Source organism: Dendrobates tinctorius, unplaced genomic scaffold, assembly GCF_039654945.1.
Source record: "Dendrobates tinctorius isolate UK_male_01 unplaced genomic scaffold, ASM3965494v1 ptg000201l, whole genome shotgun sequence".
In the NCBI taxonomy this organism is placed as follows: domain Eukaryota; kingdom Metazoa; phylum Chordata; class Amphibia; order Anura; family Dendrobatidae; genus Dendrobates; species Dendrobates tinctorius.
The window spans coordinates 10,344,789-10,365,856 of NW_027361868.1; the positions used below are offsets into that span (position 1 = coordinate 10,344,789).

The 21,068-nt window shown below is 42.2% G+C and overlaps 1 protein-coding gene across 2 annotated transcripts in view; it reads right to left on the bottom strand.

Moving 5' to 3' along the window:
* Positions 1 to 7,463: 7,463 nt before the first annotated feature.
* The window catches only part of KCNH1 (potassium voltage-gated channel subfamily H member 1), a 386,099-nt gene continuing 372,494 nt past the window's right edge, over positions 7,464 to 21,068 (bottom strand). For both annotated transcript variants that reach the window (XM_073553403.1, XM_073553402.1), the window contains one exon: positions 7,464 to 9,531. In XM_073553403.1, the coding sequence (XP_073409504.1) occupies positions 8,686 to 9,531 (846 nt within the window). In that variant the 3' untranslated portion in view covers positions 7,464 to 8,685. The remainder of the gene's footprint in view (positions 9,532 to 21,068) is intronic.

Below are 21,068 nucleotides of genomic sequence, written 5' to 3' on the forward strand. Positions count from 1 at the left end.
TTCAGGAGAACCACAAAGATTCAGGGCACTATCTTTTATGGTTTATGGTTCTTATGAACAAGAAGTCTGAGAACTTCAAGACTCGTTGAGAATAAACTGAAGTTCTCAGCCTACTTCTTCAGAAGAACCACAAAGATTCAGGGCATCATCTTTTATGGTCTCCTGAAGAAGTCTGAGAAATTCAAAACGCGTTGAGAATAAACCGAAGATCTCAGACTACTTCTTCAGGAGACCCACAAAGATTCAGGGCATCATCTTTTATTGTCTCCTGAAGAGGAAGTCTGAGAGCTTCAAAATGCATTGAGGACAAACTGCACTATTACCTACTACATTGCTTATTGGAATTTTTTGTGGACACACCACCAGTAGCTCAGGTTATGCACCTCCTTGGGTACAACAAAAAAAACACTTTGAAACCATTGCAGAATTTTCAATAGGAAATAGACACAGTAGGACTAAGCCTAATGGCGGCAAAATTTTACAGGCGGCTCATGTGTGTCACACTTATATCCAATGACAAAATAAACAGTGGAAAAAATAACTAAAGCCTTGGAGCTTTCTAGCACAGTATGATGCGCCATTTTTGCCATCAACACAACAAACACCTCAAATCTAAACCTCGTGGACCCAACAGATGTCAGTAAAGTCCATTTTTGGATCAAGAACAGTGTCTACCTTGGCTTCAGTTATTAAGAAAAGCAACAACATAGATGGGAAAGAGTTGGAACGTGGATATTTGTAAAAGTGTTGGGACCAAATGTACCAAAAATTGTTGGTCCATGGGATCTACCATTTTAAGTTTCCCTATAGTAGGCATTCAGCCTTTGTACTTGTTGGGAAAATGCTCCATCCTTGGACAAGTTGGATTAGGAGGAGCTGTGTTACAAGAGATTTCTAGTTCATGGGCTGAGCGACATTACAATATTTCAAAGAAAAAAAATCAACTTCTGGCATCTTCCAAATCGTTTCTCCAGACTGTTAACAGTAACATACATACAGGAAAATACAACCTTCAAGACAAGACCCTAATACCACACAAACAGGAACAAGGGCATACAATACAAATGTGTAATATTCAAGTCTTCTTATCCTGGAAATCCATGGAAATGAGACATAAAGTTCTGGGATGTGATACACGCGGCCTCGATAGCAACAAGAAATATCAGTTTGGTATTTCATAAAAAGCCACTTAAAGTCCCTGCACTAAAAACGGCATATTGCAAGCTCGGACTGGCCAGAAACCTCAATATATGATCTCTACAGAAATATATAGCCATACAGATATATACATGAGATTTACAATTATATACAGTCTCAGTAAGAGACTTATTCTTGAATAGTGCTGTAACAAAATATTTTCAGGCACAGTGAGTCCCTGCCCCATAGAGCTTACAATCTAATTTTTGGTGCCTGTTGCACAAATATATAAAGTGACTCAAACAAGGTCTATGAACTTACATAATAACTTTTTTTTTCTTTTTGATTGAATCCAGTGATTTGCCTAATTATTGAATCGTGTTGCATACAAAGAGATGTAATTTGGATGTTGATTATTGACCTTGTACATCTCATTGTGATTGGCTTACAAAGGGCTTTGACCCATTTTTTTCACAGTTTTTGGATAGTGTCATGGTAGTCATGTAACGATATGGAAAGATAGATATGTGAGTTGTACAACTGCAAGAAAAAATAAATGAACCCTCAATCTTTCATTGGTTACGGACAAAATGTGTTCTGATTGTTAACAAATTTAGAATTATAGACAAATACAATGTTTGTGCCCTTGTGAAGAATGAATAAACATCCACAGTACAGTGAGAAAAAGTAAGTGATCCTCCATATTATTTGTCATCTCCAAGAGCTAATTGGCAGAAGGATTTCTAATTATAGGAATGAAATGTTAGGCATGGTTTTGCCTATTTAAAGTCAGTCTGATGGAAGATTTGTGCTGCCTAAACCAAAGGAACCAAGGAAAAAGACTGCCGTGTATGTTTTACTTAAATAGGGGAGAGACCTATCAGTCAATTGGAGGGGACACACTAAGTCTGGTTACTGCCAAATCTGTTATTCTCAAAAAAGGTTTTATAGCATGAACTACTTAGATGTAGAGATAATCAGATCTACTGAAATTCTCAGGCTTCACCGAATTTTCCTGAAAAATATAATTTGTGACAAATAAATTTGCGTGAATCTCAATACTGGAAAGCTTGCAATTGTTTGGAAAATACATATGGGGAGAAGAGAGAAACAGAGAAAGGGCCCTGCTGACCATAAAAGCTTTTACTCTATATGGGAGAGAGAGGGGACCTCGCTGACCATAAGAGCTTACACTCTACAGAAGAGAAAGGACCCAACTGACCATAAGAACTTACACCCTACAGGAGACAGAGGACTCTGCTGACCATAAGAGCTTACACTCTACAGGAGAGAGAGGACCCAACTGACCTTAAGAACTTACACTGTACAGGAGAGAGAGGACTCCACTGACCATAAGAGCTTACACTTTACAGGAGAGAGAGGACCCTGCTGACCATAAGAGCTTACACTCTACAGGAGAGGACCCTGCTGACCATAAGAGCTTACACTACAGAAGAGAAAGGACCTAACTGACCATAAGAACTTACACTGTACAGGAGACAGAGGACTCCGCTGACCATAAGAGCTTACACTCTACAGGAGAGAGAGATGATCCCACTGACCATAAGAGCTTACACTCTACAGGAGAGAGAGAGAGGACCCCACTGACCATAAGAGCTTACACTCTACAGGAGAGAGAGGGCCCCACTGACCATAAGAGCTTACACTCTACAGGAAAGAGAGGACCTCACTGACCATAAGAGCTTACACTCTACAGGAAAGAGAGGACCCCTTTGACCATAAGAGCTTACACTCTACAGGAAAGAGAGGACCCCACTGGCCATAATAGCTTACACTCTACAGAAGAGAGAGGACCCAACTGACTATAAGAACTTACACTGTACAGGAGAGAGAGGACCCCACTGACCATAAGAACTTACACTGTACAGGAGAGGACTCCGCTGACCAATAAGAACTTATACGCAACAGAAGAGAGAGAACCTTGCTGACCATAACAGCTTATACTCTATAGGAAAGAAACAGACAGAGGGCCTTGCTGACCATAAGAGCAAACACTTTAAAAAAAAAGAGAGAAACATACCCAGTGACTCTGGAAATGGAAAACAACTCTCCTGTACAAACTGTGTTCTACTGGGAACCGCTGATCTGTGATGTCTCAGGTACTGACCACCACTGAAATCCATGAAATTTGACTCAAATTTAATCCTTCATGGGTCAATCCACTTATCTCTACTTAGATGAAGTGTTACAGAAATACATAAACTGGAATAGGCAGCAAAATCATTGCTGAAGACCTGGGTGTGGGTCAACGACAAACCATCACCAAATGCAAAAAATTCAGGACTGTTACTACTCTACTTAGGAATGTGTCCTGTTAAGACCACTTCAAGAAAACAGACAATCCTTAAAGAGCTGAAAAATAATCCAATGGAAACAAAAGTTCTACAGCAGACCCTCCAAACTGCAGAAAGGTTTGATCATTTCCATCATTGGAAAAAAAGTGTATGAGAATGCCATACATGGTAGGACATTGAAAAAACATCTCAAGTGTACCTAAGACCACGTTGATGTTCCACAATGTTGTATGGATAGATGATCAAAAGGGGAATTCACATTACAAGGTATAAGTCCATAACCTCAAGCTGAAGATGTTGGGTGATGCAAATAAAACGAAAACCAAAAACACACAAGAAAATTAACTAAAGAATGGTGGAAAAAGAAGAAGATTTGTGTTTTGGAATGGCCAAGTCTGAATCTTGCCCTGAAGGAAAATTTATCGGTTATTAGAAAAACATAAATGGAGACAGTGAATGAAATTATGAGACTTTTCTAAATATATGTCATTACTAAATCAGATCTCAGTATTAAAGAGACACAGGTTTTTCTTTTTTTCAGTTTCCCAGAGGATTATTTTCTTTGGGAGATACCATCATCCTTGTGGAAGGATTTGGCCTCTTTCACCATTTTGATGACCTGCTTGCCAATAGAATACAATGGAATTCACTTACTTTTTCTCCCAATTTCTCCAAAAGAGAATCACAAGTATGGATAATTATTTCATCAATGTGTCATAATGTGCAGCAAATCAGGCAAAAATGTTCCTCACCTCCAACCAGGAGCCTGAATTTTACTACATGCAGAACATTATTTATTAGCCATGTGTAATAAGATGTTCCAGCAAATTATGCAGCACAGATAAAAGGAGAGGATACAGCAGCTTCTAAAGGGTAATCTGCAAGAAGAGCTTCTAGTAAAGGCTTAATCTAAAGCGGAGGATAAAGCTGCTTGTAAGAGGTTAGCCTGAGTCTCTAATTATGTTCACAAAGACAGACAGTCACACATTGAGGAGAATAAGAGTCAGTGATAAGCGGTCATAAAGGAGTGCTTAGGAAGCAACCCAGGGGCAGACAAGGATGTCAAGTCTCCAAAGCAGCTCCAGCCGAAAACCTCCAATGGAGGATAGGAGCAATGAGAAAATGGAAAACGGTCTTAGGAGCGCAGGAAAGAGACTCAGACAAGAGATCGGTTTAAACCACAACGCGTTTCGACTGAGGATCCGTTTTCATCAGGTGGAAGACGGATCCTCAGTCGAAACGCGTTGTGGTTTAAACTGATCTCTTGTCTGAGTCTCTTTCCTGCGCTCCTAAGACTGTTTTCCATTTTCTCACAACACATTGAGGAGAAGACTGTGGTAGGATTTACCTTGTTATAACAGCTTCAAGCCTCTTCCTCCTAGCATCCATAATTTACAGTAATCCATCTTACACCTCTTCCTTTTTCCAGTTTAAAGTAAGATAACAACACAGATCTTCTCTTCTTTTTTCATGCTGCACACTCCAAATCTTCTCCAGGGGCAGGAAGTCTCACACAGCTGTCAAAATAGATATACAGTGGAGAGATTTCAGGCTCCCTTTCAAGGGCCACAATTTTATTAGTACATTTTTTTATTTTTTTCTAAAGATTTAATATTTTGGTCTTCTGTACTTCATGAACTTTTCCAGAAGGTGATGGGTCTTCTTTTACTCTATTGGGATTCTGTATTATGACCTGAGCTTTCCATGCATCCTAGAAAAACTGATGAACTCAAACACATTTGAAGGAGGAATGGTCCAAAATTGCTCTTCAATACTGCGCAAATCTGCAGTAATGTTGTGGGAAATTTTATTTGCAGCTGCAGAAATCATTTGGGGTCATTGCTCCTAAAGGGGGATCCACAGGTTGTTAAAACCAAAGGTTCACTTATTAATAACAATCAAACCACTTCTTATTAGTAATCAATGCAAAAGTATAGATATTTTCATAGGGTTCACTTACTTTTTTTTGCAATGGTAGATACATTTGAGAAAGAAAAAGAAAGAGAGAAACGAAGGGTGAAAAGGAAGAAAGGAAGATAAGAAAGAGGAAAAAATAAATGAAGAAAGGAAGGAGGGAGAAAAAGTAAGAAAGAAGGAAAAAAGAAGAAAAAGTTATAAAGACAGAAAGTGGGATAGAAGGAAGCAAAGGATGAAAAGAAAAAAAGAATAAGAAGCAAAGAAAAAGTAGAGAAAGGAAAAAAGGGGAGAAAAAGAAATCAAGGACAAAAGACAAAAATGAAAGAAATAAATGATGAAAAAGGCCAAGTTAGAAGGAAAGAAAAGAGGATAAGTAAAAGAAGGAAAAAAACAAGTAAGAAAGAAGGGAGGAAAGAAGTGACATGAAAGAGAAAAGAAAAAAGGAAAACAAGAAAGAAAAGAATAAAATAAATGAAAAATGACAAGAAAGACAGGACAATAATGAAAAATAAAACCTTTGGGATGTGCCCATTTCAGAGCCCAAATAAAAAGAATAAATTAATTTTGTGATCTTTGGTATATTCTTAAATTATGAGAATTCTATAAATAAAAGAATATACATAGAATAATCTATGCACCATTAAACCGGGTGAGTCGCCGACCTATCCGTAAACCGCACCTGGAGCGCCATTAATCTACAGGTGTAATTACGAAAGACAGAGACCCCGAATGGAAATCTCTCCAGGAGGAAGTCTTCTCGGATGCAATATCATGGACTGCGCCATCCGCTAATAGAAATCGTTATTCTGAGGAAACGCAAAATGGCCTTCTGGAGAGTGAAGGAGCAGATGTCAAGGAAAAGTAATTCCATTGATTGAAAGCCAACGGGTAAAGCGTCTCTCCCCAGTAAAAGAAAACCACTTGCCAAACACAATAAGGCTCCACATTTGTCGTGTCATCCTTCATGTCCCTGCAGCTGTATCGGACAGTGGAAATAATTTATATAAAGTAGAACTTTCCGTCGCCGTCTTCCGATTTGTCACCCTGTGTTGTCAGGTCAAACGCTTCGTGTAATGATTAATACTTTACAGTACTGGCTACTTTAATCTGTGCAAAACACATTTTATATCCCTGATAGAAAACTCTATAGAGCAGTTGTCCCCTCCTAGGACTCGTAGACCAGGGTGAAACTACGACTCTCAGCATGCCCTGATAGCAACAAGCTGTCAGGGCATGCTGGGATTTGTAGTTTCACCCCGGCCGGACTGCCTCAGGGCTGGGGACCCTGCTATATATATATTTTATGGTAGTTTATCATCACCAACCAGTGGGGCTCTGTATTACATGACGGACAATATATTGTGGTTGATATATCTCTACTATATATTACTATATATGACAAATATAGACAGATCTGGATATGTACTAAACATAAGGTAGGCCGATACATCAGAACTGCCCACAGGAAAAAAAATGCCATCATTCCCCATTGCAACCAATCACAATCCAGTTTAAAAATGAAAGCTAAGTTCTGATTGGTTGTTAGAGGCGACAAGACCGGTTTTTAAAAATGAAAGCTTAGTTCTGATTGGTTGCTAGAGGTGACAAGACCAATTTGTTCTTTTAGGCAGCACTGATAAATGAGGCCTAGTTGCCTGCGTTAAATTAGGAACATAAGATATCAAAATATAAGCATCTTTTCTTTTTTTTTTTCCAGAAAAGTTAATGAAGATGATTCATAAAAATATAGCCTGAATGTCACAATATATTGCACATATAAAAGCTTTAGAATCAAAATCAAAAGATGAACTTGTAAATGGCTGAAATCGAGATGTTAAAAGGAGTCTATCAGTACAAAATGACTGTCCAAACCAAGCAGAGGGGCTCGGTGCACTCTTGGCGTGGCCAAGCAATTCAGGGCACCTTCCCATCTACTTGCCTTGCATCTATCTCCATCCCCTCTTCCAAAATTGAGGTCTCTCTGGCTTTATAGGAGCCAGAAAAGGGTGGAGAAATATATGGAAAGTAAGTAGGTGCACTGAGATGTTTGGCCACACCAGGGGTGCACCGATCCCCTGTGCTTGGTTTGAACAGTCATTTTGTCTTGATAAACTCCCTTTATAGGAACATTTAAGTCAAAACTACAAACTGTGTAGCCCCTAAAAAAAGGATATAAGTGGGCGAAGGTTGATGCAGGGATACTCTTTCAATTTCTTAGTAATGCTCATCCCTTCACACACTACACCCATCATAAAACAATGTAGAGTTCAGAATGTCTCTTTAAGAACACTTAAAAATGTCGCCCATACCAAAGTTATTTTCTTGCTCACTCATAAATCTATTCATTCGAGTCATCAAAATCAATAAAATCAAATAATCAGACAATCGTAGCACATTGGAAGACTCGTCATGTCGCAATCTACTTTTGTTGCAGTACCTACTCAATCCTCAGGTGGCGCTGTATACTATTGCTGCACGTCATATTTTTAATACCAGGTTGTCAATAACATTCAAAAAAGAAAAACAGCGACATCTGTTGGTGCAACGAGGTATTGCACTGCATAATCAAAAACGCTTAATAGTTTCTTTCATTACTTTTCAATCTTTCTTTTCTACAGCAGAAGGAAATCTAGAAAAATATACATTATCCATATAAACTGTAATTTCCTGGGTTTTTTTTTTACAGCTTTGTAAATCAATTGAAAGTCTCAGGATAGAACCTAGGAAAGTACAGTGTTGCCTATATATTGTGACATTCAGCGGGTGGATTTGCAAGCTTTTTATAAAAAGGCCGAAGCAATGCAAGATGTTTCATACAGTCATACAAGCCGACTTGTCCGTCCTTCCAACTGGACAAGGGTGAAAAATCAGTTACGTAAGGCATGCTTTTTTGGGAAGAAATATCTTAAAACCACTTCCCAATATTCTGATATAAAGGTGCGTCAGCCCCTCTCTCCCGATTCGGTTGTAAAGTTAGTAATCCATAATTTACTTTCAATGGTTGAGGAAATACAACCGCAATTATCTGTCTCAACTCTTCAAATGATATGTGTAAAATTCACGCAAAACTAGTATCCGGTAAGTTCATCTTTCACCTTTTTGGACACCGAAAGAATCAATGAAAACCAGATCATAAATTTTAGATGGTTGACAGAGCCCACCTTGGAGACACAGTGCAGTCCATGTTTGCCCAACGACATGACGGATGGAGATCATATACCCATAGTTTAGTAGAAAACCATGTCGTAGGCAGTGCTTGAAACATGAGGGGGGCTCGGCACTTTTACAGAAATACTATTATTGTCCTCAGGTTGTTCTAACTGGATCCAAATATATCTCTTTCTGATTCTGGAGACTGGGGCCGAGATATTTCAAAGACCTCCTGTGATTGGGAGCACCTTCTTGAAGCTAATATTCTTAGTATTTCTTCAAGCTGTTTTTCGATATTTGTGATTTTTGTGTTCAGAACTTTTATATCTTCCTTTAACTCATGCTTCACCTCTGAAACTGTAGCTTGGAGTGTTTGCTCTGGAATTGGATAAAAAGTATGTTTAACTTCGGCCTGCACAGGACTTCGATCCTGGGGGCTCTTAGTTTCCCCAACACTGTCTAATCGTAGATCACTTTTTGTTATACCGCTGTCACAGGAATCTGTCTTCTTTAACGTTGCCTCGCCTGACGGTTTAGTTCTGTCAGGTAATATTTCCATAGATTCCGCTTTAGATACTTTGTTCCAATCCTCTCCTTTCCCACACGCATCTCTAAACCTTGCCCACCCTTTCCTTTTCACCAACTCCCCAGCTACTTTAGCTCCAGTGGTTTCCGATACCGGAGCATGGAGCTTAGCTCTGTCTGACACACCAGAGGTTGACGCTGCTTGGAAAGATACTGGAGTAGCCGGGCTTTCGGTAACTGTGACAAGGCTGGCTTTTACTGTGTTGCAAGCAGAATGTTCCACCAGTATATTGCCTTTCTCTAGATCCCGATCATTAGGCTCTTTCACTCCTCGTTCTGCTGCCAGACGAGCCTCCTTCTGCTGACGGAATCTTTGAAACAATCGCCTAACCGGATGATCCGGTGGAAGGATCAGGGGGGCTTCATTCTTACTTTTCATCCACTCTTCTTCTTCTCTTTTCACGTCACTAATTTTCCGGAACACTATCTGAAATACAAAGATAATGCGGGTCACCTTCAACTATCCTTACAATATATTACAGATCTAAACTTTTGAGAGTGGAAGTTTCCAAAGTTCTTTCTTATACTCTAGGTCTCATAGGGAATATGTCACTAGATTAATGCTGCCAGTACAACAGGCAGTATGATTCAGAGTATGGTTGCCCGATGGCAGTCAGGCACATTTTGCTCTGAAAAACTGCAGTGTTTCAGAGAAAACATAGTTTGGAACCGACTTGACAAGTCCAGCATGGTCCCCAGCCACAACTCTAGTTGACTAAGATGTCTCTACCTTTGCAAATTCATGGGAGAGACCTGTCAATTAACTGGTCCAGGGTAGGGAGAAGCTTTCCAGGGACCAAGCTGGACTAGTCAGGTGTCTACCTATAGTTGTTCATCAAGTCTGTAAAGAGAGTTAGTGGACAAATTCCGGACTGCCGACAGAATGGAGACGTACAGTATATCCCAGTACGGTACATGTGGTTTTTTCCTGAAGAAGTTATATAATTTGAAATGCGTTGAAATAAACCACCACCTTACTGTACCATACTGGGATATACGTCTCCATTCTGTCGGCTGCGCAGAATTTGTCCAGTAACTCGCTTTACAGTCTGATGTCTGATGGTCACTTGCTGACCCGTGGATCCGCTGCGGCTGATTTTCTATATTATATGCGTTTTTAACAGATTGAACAGGTGAGTTTAATCTGAGTGCAAAACTTACTGTATTTCAAATCGGTGACAGGTTCACTTTAAAGGGTATCTTCAATAATATTATTCAGGTCTACAAAAATTATCACTTGTTCACATGCTAATTGGTAAGACCAGTATCGGTCCCACCGCTGGGACATCCAGAGATTGCCAGAGAGGGGGACTTGAGTGTCTTGACAGTCTCCTTTGGCTCTCCTTTAGTGGAACTGCTGGTCACACACATGCCCTGCCTTTCTACGCTTATGGCATCGAAGATACAAAGATGGGAGAATGAAGAACTTTGTTAGACTTTCTCTAATAGTGTGGCAGTCTTTGAATAGAACTCCAGGGCACAAATGCAACCAGCAGCATTATTGAACTCCTTCTGACCACACTCTTACCAGGGGTTTTAGCAATCATCTAACAGCTATCACTTATCCATAGTCAGGAAATAATTTATGTAGACCACAATACATCTTTTATTCAATATCTCACCAGAAATCCATAAGTTATTCCACAAATGAGTAATACAGGTTTATATCCATTTTCTTCTTCCTTCTGTAAAATACTGTAAATCAGAATTTTTTTACATATATTTTTTTTTTACAAAACTAAGTTACAAAGGCCATCCTTTACTAATCATATTCAGCATGTGAACTTAGAGACCACAGGGGCGAGTGCTCCTGTTTATTACCTGTTTGTACTGAAGACTTTATTACCCAAGAGAAATGACTACAATTAATGAGCTTCTCTGATCACTAAACTGTAGCATTCGAGAGAGGTTTCCCCATTAGGAGCCAGTTCAGGCAGCATCGCATTGTACTGTAGCTTCTTTAAATTTACTTCACCTTTAAAAGTTACTCATTCTAAAGTTCAAAGCTTAGAAAAGTAAAAACTAATATAATTCACATATAGATACATAAATGTTTCGGGAGGTTCTGACACTTAGTGATTCAGTATGTGAGAAAAATACTTATCATCTAGGCAAGATATTCCCATTAGTACTGTCCTTGAGTAATATCACAGTTATCAACCCTTAGGTTCAACTGGCCATTAACAAGATATAAATTATAGACGGCATTTTTCTCTTTTTGGCCTTCTAAAACTGTGTGCAAGAGAAAGGAGCAAGGAGAAGGCACCGGGACATATTTTCCACCTTAGAAGCCAGGAAAAGTGACTTTTGGCTATCCTAAGCCTTTGAAGTGCCAACTGTGCTCTTGCATCTGCCTAAGTTGCCAACACACACATTCTAACTAGGTATCATGTACAATGTAGCAAAAAGGAACTAAAACACCCTTTATTGCAAGCAGATCAGAGTCCCTGTGGACAGGAGTGACACTGTTTTTGGGAGAAAGCAGAAATTTATCTAAGGCAGCCGTTCACATAGAATTGTGTGAAAAAATGTTTGCCCTCTGCTTGATTTCTTATTCTTTTGCATGTTTGCCACACTTAAATGTTTCAGATCACAAAACAAATGTAAACAGTAGACAAAGATAACACAAGTAAACACAGAATGCAGTTTTTAAATGAAGGTCTTTATTATTAAGGGAAAAGGAAATCCAAACCTACAGGGCCCTGTGTGAAAGAGTGATTGCCCCCTAAACCTAATAACTGGTTGGGCCACCCTAACTGGCAATGAGTCTTTTACAACGCTCTGTAGGAATTTTGGCCCACTCATCTTTGCAGAATTGTTGTAATTCAGCCACATTGGAGGGTTTCTGAGCATGAACTGCCTTTTTAAGGTCCTGCCAGAGCATCTCAATCGGATTAAGATCAGGACTTTGATTAGGGCACTCCAAAGTCTTAATTTTGTTTTTCTTAAGCCATTTAGAGGTGAACTTGCTGGTGTGTTTTGGATCACTGTCCTGCAAACCCAAGTGCACTTCAGCATGAGGTCACGAACACTGGCCGGACATTTTCCTTTAGGATTTTTTGATAGGCAGCAAAATTCATAGTTCCATTTACCACAGCAAATCTTCCAGGTACTGAAGCAGCAAAACAGCCCCAGACCATCACACTACCACCACCATATTTTACTGTTGGTATGATGTTCCTTATCTGAAATGCTGTGTTACGTCTACGCCAGATGTAATGGGACATACACGTTCCAAAAAGTTCAATGTTTGTCTCATCAGTCCAGAGTATTCTCCCAAAAGTCTTGGGTATCATCAAGATGTTTTGTAGCACAACTGAGACGAGCCTTTATGTTCTTATTGCTCAGCAGCGGTTTTTGTCTTGGAACTCTGCTATGTAGGCCATTGTTTTCCCAGTCTCTTTTGTCAGGAACACCGCACTGCACTTGCTCACTGTGCCAGTGCGGGTGTCCTGAGTACAAAGACAGTACTCACAGATACCTGTGGAGCAGGGCAGCAGCGGTGACGATGCGTGCTTCAGAGTATCAGGACCTGAAGCACATGACTGCTGGGGGCGTGGCCTAAGCTCCACAGATCTAGGAGCTGCAGGGAAACTCCTAGAAAGGTAACTACGGGGCAATGTTACCAAGGGGCATAGACAGAGACAGAAACCAGATGAAGCCAGGGTCAAAGCACCAGATAGCAATACAGTACCACGGGGTTTAGACAGAAAGGATAGTCAGGACGTAGCAATAGGTCAGAAAACCAGAACAGGCAATAGATGGTACAATAGGGACAAACTGTAACGGAGTAACGATAGCCAAGCCAGGAGATCAGAACCGGAGAAGACAGTAGTACCAAAGCGAGAGACGGAGTACAGAGTGAGGGAACAGGCCGGGTCATACACGGGAATCAAACAAGCAACGCAGAATACACGCACACCAGGGGTCAGACACACCAGAACAACAGTATAGCTGACAGAAAACCCTGGTAAAGAGTGAGTATAAATACCCCTCCCAGATCCAGAAAGAAGCCACGAACACTTAACCCTGTGAGTGCAGGGCAAGAACCCTGTTCAAACCATGACAGTACCCCCCTCTTAATGGGGGGCCACTGGACCCCCAGGCTTGTCTGGGTATCTGGCATGGAAAGCCCGCACCAGACGATCGGCATGCACCGAACTGGCCGGAACCCATGACCGATCCTCCAGAGAGTATCCCTTCCAGTGTATCAGATACTGGAGTCTCCGGCGCACCCACCGGGAGTCAACAATGCGCCCTACTTCATACTCCAGCTGCCCCTCTACCAGCACTGGCGGAGCATTTGATGAGGGATCCTCTCTCACCGTCCCCACAGGCTTTAACAGGGACCTGTGGAAGACATTAGAAATTTTAAAGGAGGTGGGCAGCTGCAGTCGGTAGGCTACTGGGTTAACAACCTCCACAACTATGTATGGGCCAATAAACTTGGGGCCTAGCTTTATAGAAGGTATCTTAAGCTTGATATTGCGGGTGGATAGCCACACCTTCTCCCCTACTGCAAATGCTGGACCTGGCCCCCTCTTCCTGTCAGCAAACCGCTTATAGTTTTCCTGGGCCTTGGAAATATTCCTCTGAACCTCCCTCCAAAGAATTCTAAGACGTTGTGTCACATCCTCAGCACCAGGACAACCTGAATCCATACGGGAAAACTCTCCAAAATGTGGGTTAAAGCCATAGTTGACCTGAAAAGGAGACTTCCCAGTAGACTGACTCACACGACCGTTGAATGCAAACTCTGCCATGGGCAATACCTCACACCAGTCCTCCTGCCTGGAAGAGGCCAAGCATCTCAGAATCTGCTCCAACGATTGGTTCGTGCGCTCTGTCTGTCCATTAGACTCTGGGTGGTAGGCAGAGGAGAAGGACAACGAAATCCCCAGCTTTTTGCAAAAAGCCCTCCAGAACCTGGCTACAAACTGTACCCCTCTGTCTGACACCACATTCATAGGCACTGCATGTAACCTAATTATATGCTGCATAAATAAGCGGGCCAGGGTTTCAGCAGATGGTACCGCGGGGAGAGGTACAAAGTGAGCTTGTTTTGAAAACCTATCCACCACCACCCATATCACCGAGTTGCCCCTGGAAGGGGGAAGATTTGTGATAAAATCCATGGACAAATGTGTCCATGGTCTATCCGGAATTGGCAAAGGCACCAATTCCCCGGCCGGCCGGACCTGAGAACTTTTAGAACGAGCGCACACCCCACATGCAGTCACAAACTTTTTAATATCTGTTACCATAGAGGGCCACCAGAAATCCCTCGCAATTGCCCCCCGGGTAGCTGCAATCCCAGGATGAGCACTCAACACAGAATCATGAAATTCCTGCATAAGTCCGAGACGGAAACGTTCCGGTACAAACAATTTACCCGGGGGTTTACCACCAGGAGCCTGGGCCTCCAAAATCCCTCTCTGTAACTCAGATGAGATTTCGGCCACCACTACTCCTGGCTGAAGAATGGAGGAGGTAGGTTCTGGAGGGGACACCGAATCAAAACTTCGGGATAAGGCATCAGCCTTGATGTTTTTAGATCCCGGGCGGAATGTGATGGTAAACTGAAAACGAGAAAAAAAAAGTGCCCACCGAGCCTGTCTGGGGGTCAATCTCTTGGCAGACTCGATATAGGCCAAATTTTTGTGATCAGTGATGACTGTAATGGGATGAACAGACCCCTCCAGGAAATGCCTCCATTCTTCAAAAGCCAACTTTACCGCCAACAACTCTCTATTGCCGACATCGTAATTTCTCTCAGCAGAGGAAAATTTTTTAGAGAAGAAGGCGCAAGGCCTCAGGTTAGTAAGGGTAGGAGGGCCCTGAGAAAAAACTGCCCCAACCCCCACTTCCGAGGCGTCAACCTCCACGACAAAAGGTCTTGACGGGTAGGGTTGTACCAATACAGGGGCTGAAGAAAAGCACTTTTTTAATGTCATGAAAGAGTTTTTTGCAGCTACAGACCAATTTTTTACATCAGCTCCTTTGAGAGTGAGGTCCGTTAGAGGCTTTACCACCTGCGAAAAGCCCTTAATAAATTTCCTATAAAAGTTGGCAAAGCCCAAAAATCGTTGCAACCCTTTCAAGTCATGAGGTTGCACCCACTCCGTAACAGCCTGGACTTTCTTAGGATCCATGCGGAACCCCTCTCCTGACACAATCAACCCCAGAAAGGATACTTCTTGCATGAAAAATGAGCATTTTTCCAGCTTGGCATACAAATGATTCTCCCTCAGTCTCATGAGAACCATCCGCAAATGGTGCAAGTGAGATTGACTGTCCACCGAGTACACCAGAATGTCATCCAAATAGATAACCACAAAACGACCGATTAAATCAGAGAAAATTACATTAATAAAATTCTGAAAAACAGCAGGAGCGATGGTGAGACCAAAGGGCATAACCAAGTTTTCGAACAGCCCTTCAGTCGTCAGGAATGCTGTTTTCCATTCGTCCCCTTCACGGACTCTTATAAGGTTATATGCCCCACGTAAATCCAGTTTAGAGAACCACTTGGCCCCGGTGAGTTGGTTACATAAATCAGGAATTAGGGGGAGAGGGTATGTATTTTTCACAGTAATTTTGTTTAATTCCCGAAAGTCGAGGCACGGCCGCAAACCACCATCTTTTTTCTTAACAAAAAAGAAGCCCGCTGCCACAGGTGAAACAGAAGGCCTAATATGCCCTTTGCGGAGACTCTCAGTAATGGACTCCTTCATGACTAGACGTTCGGGCCTGGACAAATTGAACAGGCGAGCCTTGGGTAACTTGGCTCCAGGGACTAGATTAATGGCACAATCTAAGGGTCTATGTGGTGGTAGCGCCTCAGCCTCACTTTCAGAAAATACGTCTTGAAAATCTTTCAAGCACTCCGGAATACCTTCCAGATCGACAGACGACACTGACACAGATTTTACTGGGGTGACAAGGGTTGTCAAGTTACAACATAGACCATTAGCCATACAACCCCACTGAATGATCTCCCCTGTGACCCAGTCAATAGTAGGATTGTGACGTTGAAGCCAAGGCATACCCAGTATCAGTCCAGCAGGCAGATTATTTATGACAAAACATCTTAATTTTTCCACGTGAGTGGAACCCACTTTCAGAGAAAAGGTATCAGTCATGAAACAAATTCCCTCCTGGGTGATAGGAGAAAAATCAATTGCCATGATTTTAACAGGATCTTTTAACCTGACTGTCCCTATCTTATGAAAAGTCACAACTTTGGCATCGATCAGATTAATAGAAGAACCACAGTCAACAAAGGCGGTAGTCCCAACCGGGCCGCCTGTAAGTTCCAGTTCCACCGGAAGCAGAATTTTAGTAAGCGAGTAAAAGGGTACCTGGGAGTCTGGGCAACCTCCTCGATTGTTACCCAGACTCAGTCGTTTTCCTGACGGCTTCACTGAAGAAGGGCAAGAAGGACAGTTCCTTCTCCAATGTCCAGTGGATCCACAGTAAAAGCACAATTGGTTGTTTCTTCGGTGTCTCCTCTCTTTTTCCTCCAATGACGTGGCACCAACCTCCATGGGCTCAGGACTAGATGCAGAGTCTCTCAGATTGGAGAATAAAGGGGTCTCCTGCAGCATGACCCCTCTTGCCCGCAGCCTACGGTCCATGCGGACAGCCTGGATCATAGCGTCCTCCAAAGAATCCGGTGGAGGATGAAGGGCTAGGGCATCTTTCAAACGTTCGGACAGGCCTCTACAGAACAAACCCCGGAGGGCAGCGTCATCCCAGGAGACCTCCGCTGCCCAGCGTCTGAACTCAGAGCAGAACCATTCAGCAGAGTTCCTTCCCTGTGACACACTCATCACCATATCCTCTGCCAGACGCACTCTATCAGGCTCATCATAAATGTGCCCCAGAGCCTCAAAGAACAAATTCACAGACATGCGTTCAGGAGCAGAGGAAGAGAGAGAGAAAGCCCATGCCTGTGGAGCCCCCCGAAGTAGGGAAATGACGACCCCCACCCTCTGGAACTCATCCCCGGAAGAGCGGGGCCTCAGAGAAAAAAAAGCTTGCATCCTTCTCTGAAAGACCTGAACTCCTTTTTATCCCCTGAGAAAAGGTCTGGCAATTTGACCGGAGATTCTGGGAATGCCAATGACACATCTCTATCCCCAGCACAAGAATCCCCTGTAGAGGCAGCCCCCTGTACCGTATCCACCAACTGTTGCTGGGTCTGGGCCATCATGCGCTGTTCCACATTAAGTTTGTGGAACATTTGGGTCAGGTGCTTGACCTGATCAGCCAAGGCTTGCATGGGATCCATGAGGATAACACACTTTTTTTTTTCTCAGAGGGGGAAAAAAAAAAACTGAAATGGTCAGCTATAATGTCAGGAACACCGCACTGCACTTGCTCACTGTGCCAGTGCGGGTGTCCTGAGTACAAAGACAGTACTCACAGATACCTGTGGAGCAGGGCAGCAGCGGTGACGATGCGTGCTTCAGAGTATCAGGACCTGAAGCACATGACTGCTGGGGGCGTGGCCTAAGCTCCACAGATCTAGGAGCTGCAGGGAAACTCCTAGAAAGGTAACTACGGGGCAATGTTACCAAGGGGCATAGACAGAGACAGAAACCAGACGAAGCCAGGGTCAAAGCACCAGATAGCAATACAGTACCACGGGGTTTAGACAGAAAGGATAGTCAGGACGTAGCAATAGGTCAGAAAACCAGAACGGGCAATAGACGGTACAATAGGGACAAACTGTAACGGAGTAACGATAGCCAAGCCAGGAGGTCAGAACCGGAGAAGACAGTAGTACCAAAGCGAGAGACAGAGTACAGAGTGAGGGAACAGGCCGGGTCATACACGGGAATCAAACAACAGTATAGCTGACAGAGAACCCTGGTAAAGAGTGAGTATAAATACCCCTCCCAGATCCAGAAAGAGGCCACGAACACTTAACCCTGTGAGTGCAGGGCAAGAACCCTGTTCAAACCATGACATCTTTCTTATGGTGGAATCATGAACACTGATCTAAACTGAGGCGAGTGATGCCTGAAGTTCTTTGGATGTTGTTGTGGGGTCTTTTGTGACCTTTTGGATGAGTCTTCGATGCTCTCTTGAGGTAATTTTGGTCGGCCGGCCACTCCTGGGAAAGTTAACAACTGTTCTATGGTTTTGACATTTGTGCATAATGGTTCTCTGGAGTCCCAAAGCTTCATAAATAGCTGTATAACCTTTTCCAGACTGATAGATCTCAATTACTTTGTTTCTAATTTGTTCCAGAATTTCTTTGGATTGCGGAGCAATGTTTAGCTTTTGAGTATCTTTTGGTCTATTTCAGGCACGTCCTATTTAAGTGATTTCTTGATTGAGAACAGGTTTGGCAGTAATCAGGCCTGGGTGTGGCTAGGGAATTTGAACTCCGCTTCCCAAAGTTGTGATAAACCTCAGTTATTTTATGTTTCATGGGGGATAATTACTTTTTCCCACAGGACCGTGTAGGTTTGGATTTCTTTTCCCCTTAATATTAAAGAGCTTCATTTAAAAACTGAATTTTGTGTTTACTTCTGTTATATTTCTGTAATTTTTAAATTTGTTTGGTGATCTGAAACATTTAAGTGTGATAAACATGGAAAAGAATAGGAAATCAGGAAGGGGGCAAACACTTTTTTTGCAACTGGTCTCTGCTTAGACACCAGAAAAGCTGAGATAATCTATAAAGCTCCATTAACCCGATTAGTGTGGTAGATTGTATTTCATTATTTCACAAAAAAATATGAAATGGTGTGATGCACTGTGCCATTCTATAAAAACATATCCAGTAAAACCCTATACCAATCTATATGCTTTTCTTTACAATAGGACCCTACTGGAGGCCTTCTGTTATGTATATATTAGCAGCTTTCCTGCCGTATATGTGAAACAGAAGCCATCAACATGAAGTCAACAGAGGCCAAGCCTGAAGAACGCCATAATTTTCATCTTGGAAAAATGGGAAAAAGCCATGCAAATTATTTCTTTCTGCTCCGCTGAAGCTATGCACATTGATTTGTATGTAGTAGATGATTTCTGGATTCATAGTTGGCTACCAATTTAAAGAAAAAAAAAACAAGAATGTCCTAAACATTAGGTAAGTAAATGTGTGTATGGAGACCTCCTGAAGACATGATTTTTTTGTACTCCCACGGGACACAGGACCCGTCTTCTTCCCCTCTCCATAGTTGCAGCATGGTGTCAGGTGAAATATGTTGGCTCAATGAATATTTATGAGTAAGGTTAGTTTAACACATGGTCCATTTTTTAATAATTAAAATAAAGGGAATATGCTTTAGATATCACATACTCTGGGAAGAAGTGACTATAGGAAGATCAGTCAGGAGACTGATGGTGAAAATTATCCTACTCAACCAATTAGCATACAAATGGTAAAGTGATGGCCAGCTCTCTCGACTGAATTGATGTGAATAAAGTTAATAGATCTCATTTAGAGCATAAAACCTTGGGGCGATGTTTAACAGGAGATTCTCATGAGGTGAATGTAGAAGTCAATCACTGATCTGTGAATAGGTGAAGACAATGAGACCAAAAATTCTTGGGTGCACTGACTTATGCTGGGTGTACAGTCATATGTAAAAGTTTGGGCACCCCTATTAATGTTAACCTTTTTTCTTTATAACAATTTTGGTTTTTGCAACAGGTATTTCAGTTTCATATATCTAATAACTGATGGACTCAGTTATATTTCTGGATTCAAATGAGGTTTATTGTACTAACAGAAAATGTGCAATCTGCATTTAAACAAAATTTGACCGGTGCAAAAGTATGGGCACCCTTATCATTTTCTTGATTTGAACACTCCTAATTACTTTTTACTGACTTTCTGAAGCACTAAATTGGTTTTGTAACCTCATTGAGCTTTGAACTTCATAGCCAGGTGTATCAAATCATGAGAAAAGGTATTTAAAGTGGCCACTTGCAAGTAGTTCTCCTATTTGATTCTCCTATGAAGAGTGGCATCATGGGCTCCTCAAAACAACTCTCAAATGATCTGAAAACCAAGATTATTCAACATAGCTTTTCAGGGGAAGGATACAAAAAGTTGTCTCAGAGATTTAACCTGTCAGTTTCCACTGTGAGGAACATAGTAAGGAAATGGAAGAACACAGGTACAGTTCTTGTGAAGCCCAGAAGTGGCAGGCCAAGAAAAATATCAGAAAGGCAGAGAAGAAGAATGGTGAGAACAGTCAAGGACAATCCACAGACCACCTCCAAAGACCTGCAGCATCATCTTGCTGCAGATGGTGTCACTGTCGCTAGTGAGCTGCCAAACAGGCAGATCTCACCAGCGACAGCAGCGGTCGGCGGTCGCTACTTACCTGTCAGACGAGGCGATGAAGATGTCCTCCCGCCCGCGTCCACGCGTCGCTCATCGCCACAGCAGGAAACCCAGCAGGAAGCTGACGACGAGAAACGGCCCAGGACGTTCTCGCGCGATCAGCGATAACCAGCGGGGGAGCCAGTCGGAGGTAATACACATAGCGATAATACACATGGCGATATCACTAGCAATATCGTTGCTGCGTCATAAAACCAGTGACGTTATAGCGATATTGCTAGCGATATCGCTTAGTGTGAAAAAGCCCTTAAGAGTAACGGGTAGTATAGGGTTTAGTACAGTGGGGGGCACTGTAGATTAGAAGATTAGATAAGGTTAGGATAAGAACTGGTTAAGGGAATAGGGGGATTTCCAAATTAGGAGGGGCTAGAGTAGTGATAGTTGAGACATTTCCTGGTTTTAGTGAGTTAGAAAGTTGGATGGAGACCAGTAAGATTGTTTCAGGAACAAGTTTAAGAAGAAGAGTCCAGCAGTTCAGGGCCTCAGGGCTGGAAGTCACACCAGTACAAGGGAACAGAATCAGCATGAGAGAGGCAACGACTTCAGTGGGAAATCCCAGAACGTCCGAGACCTACGGTCTGGAAAAGGTTTGG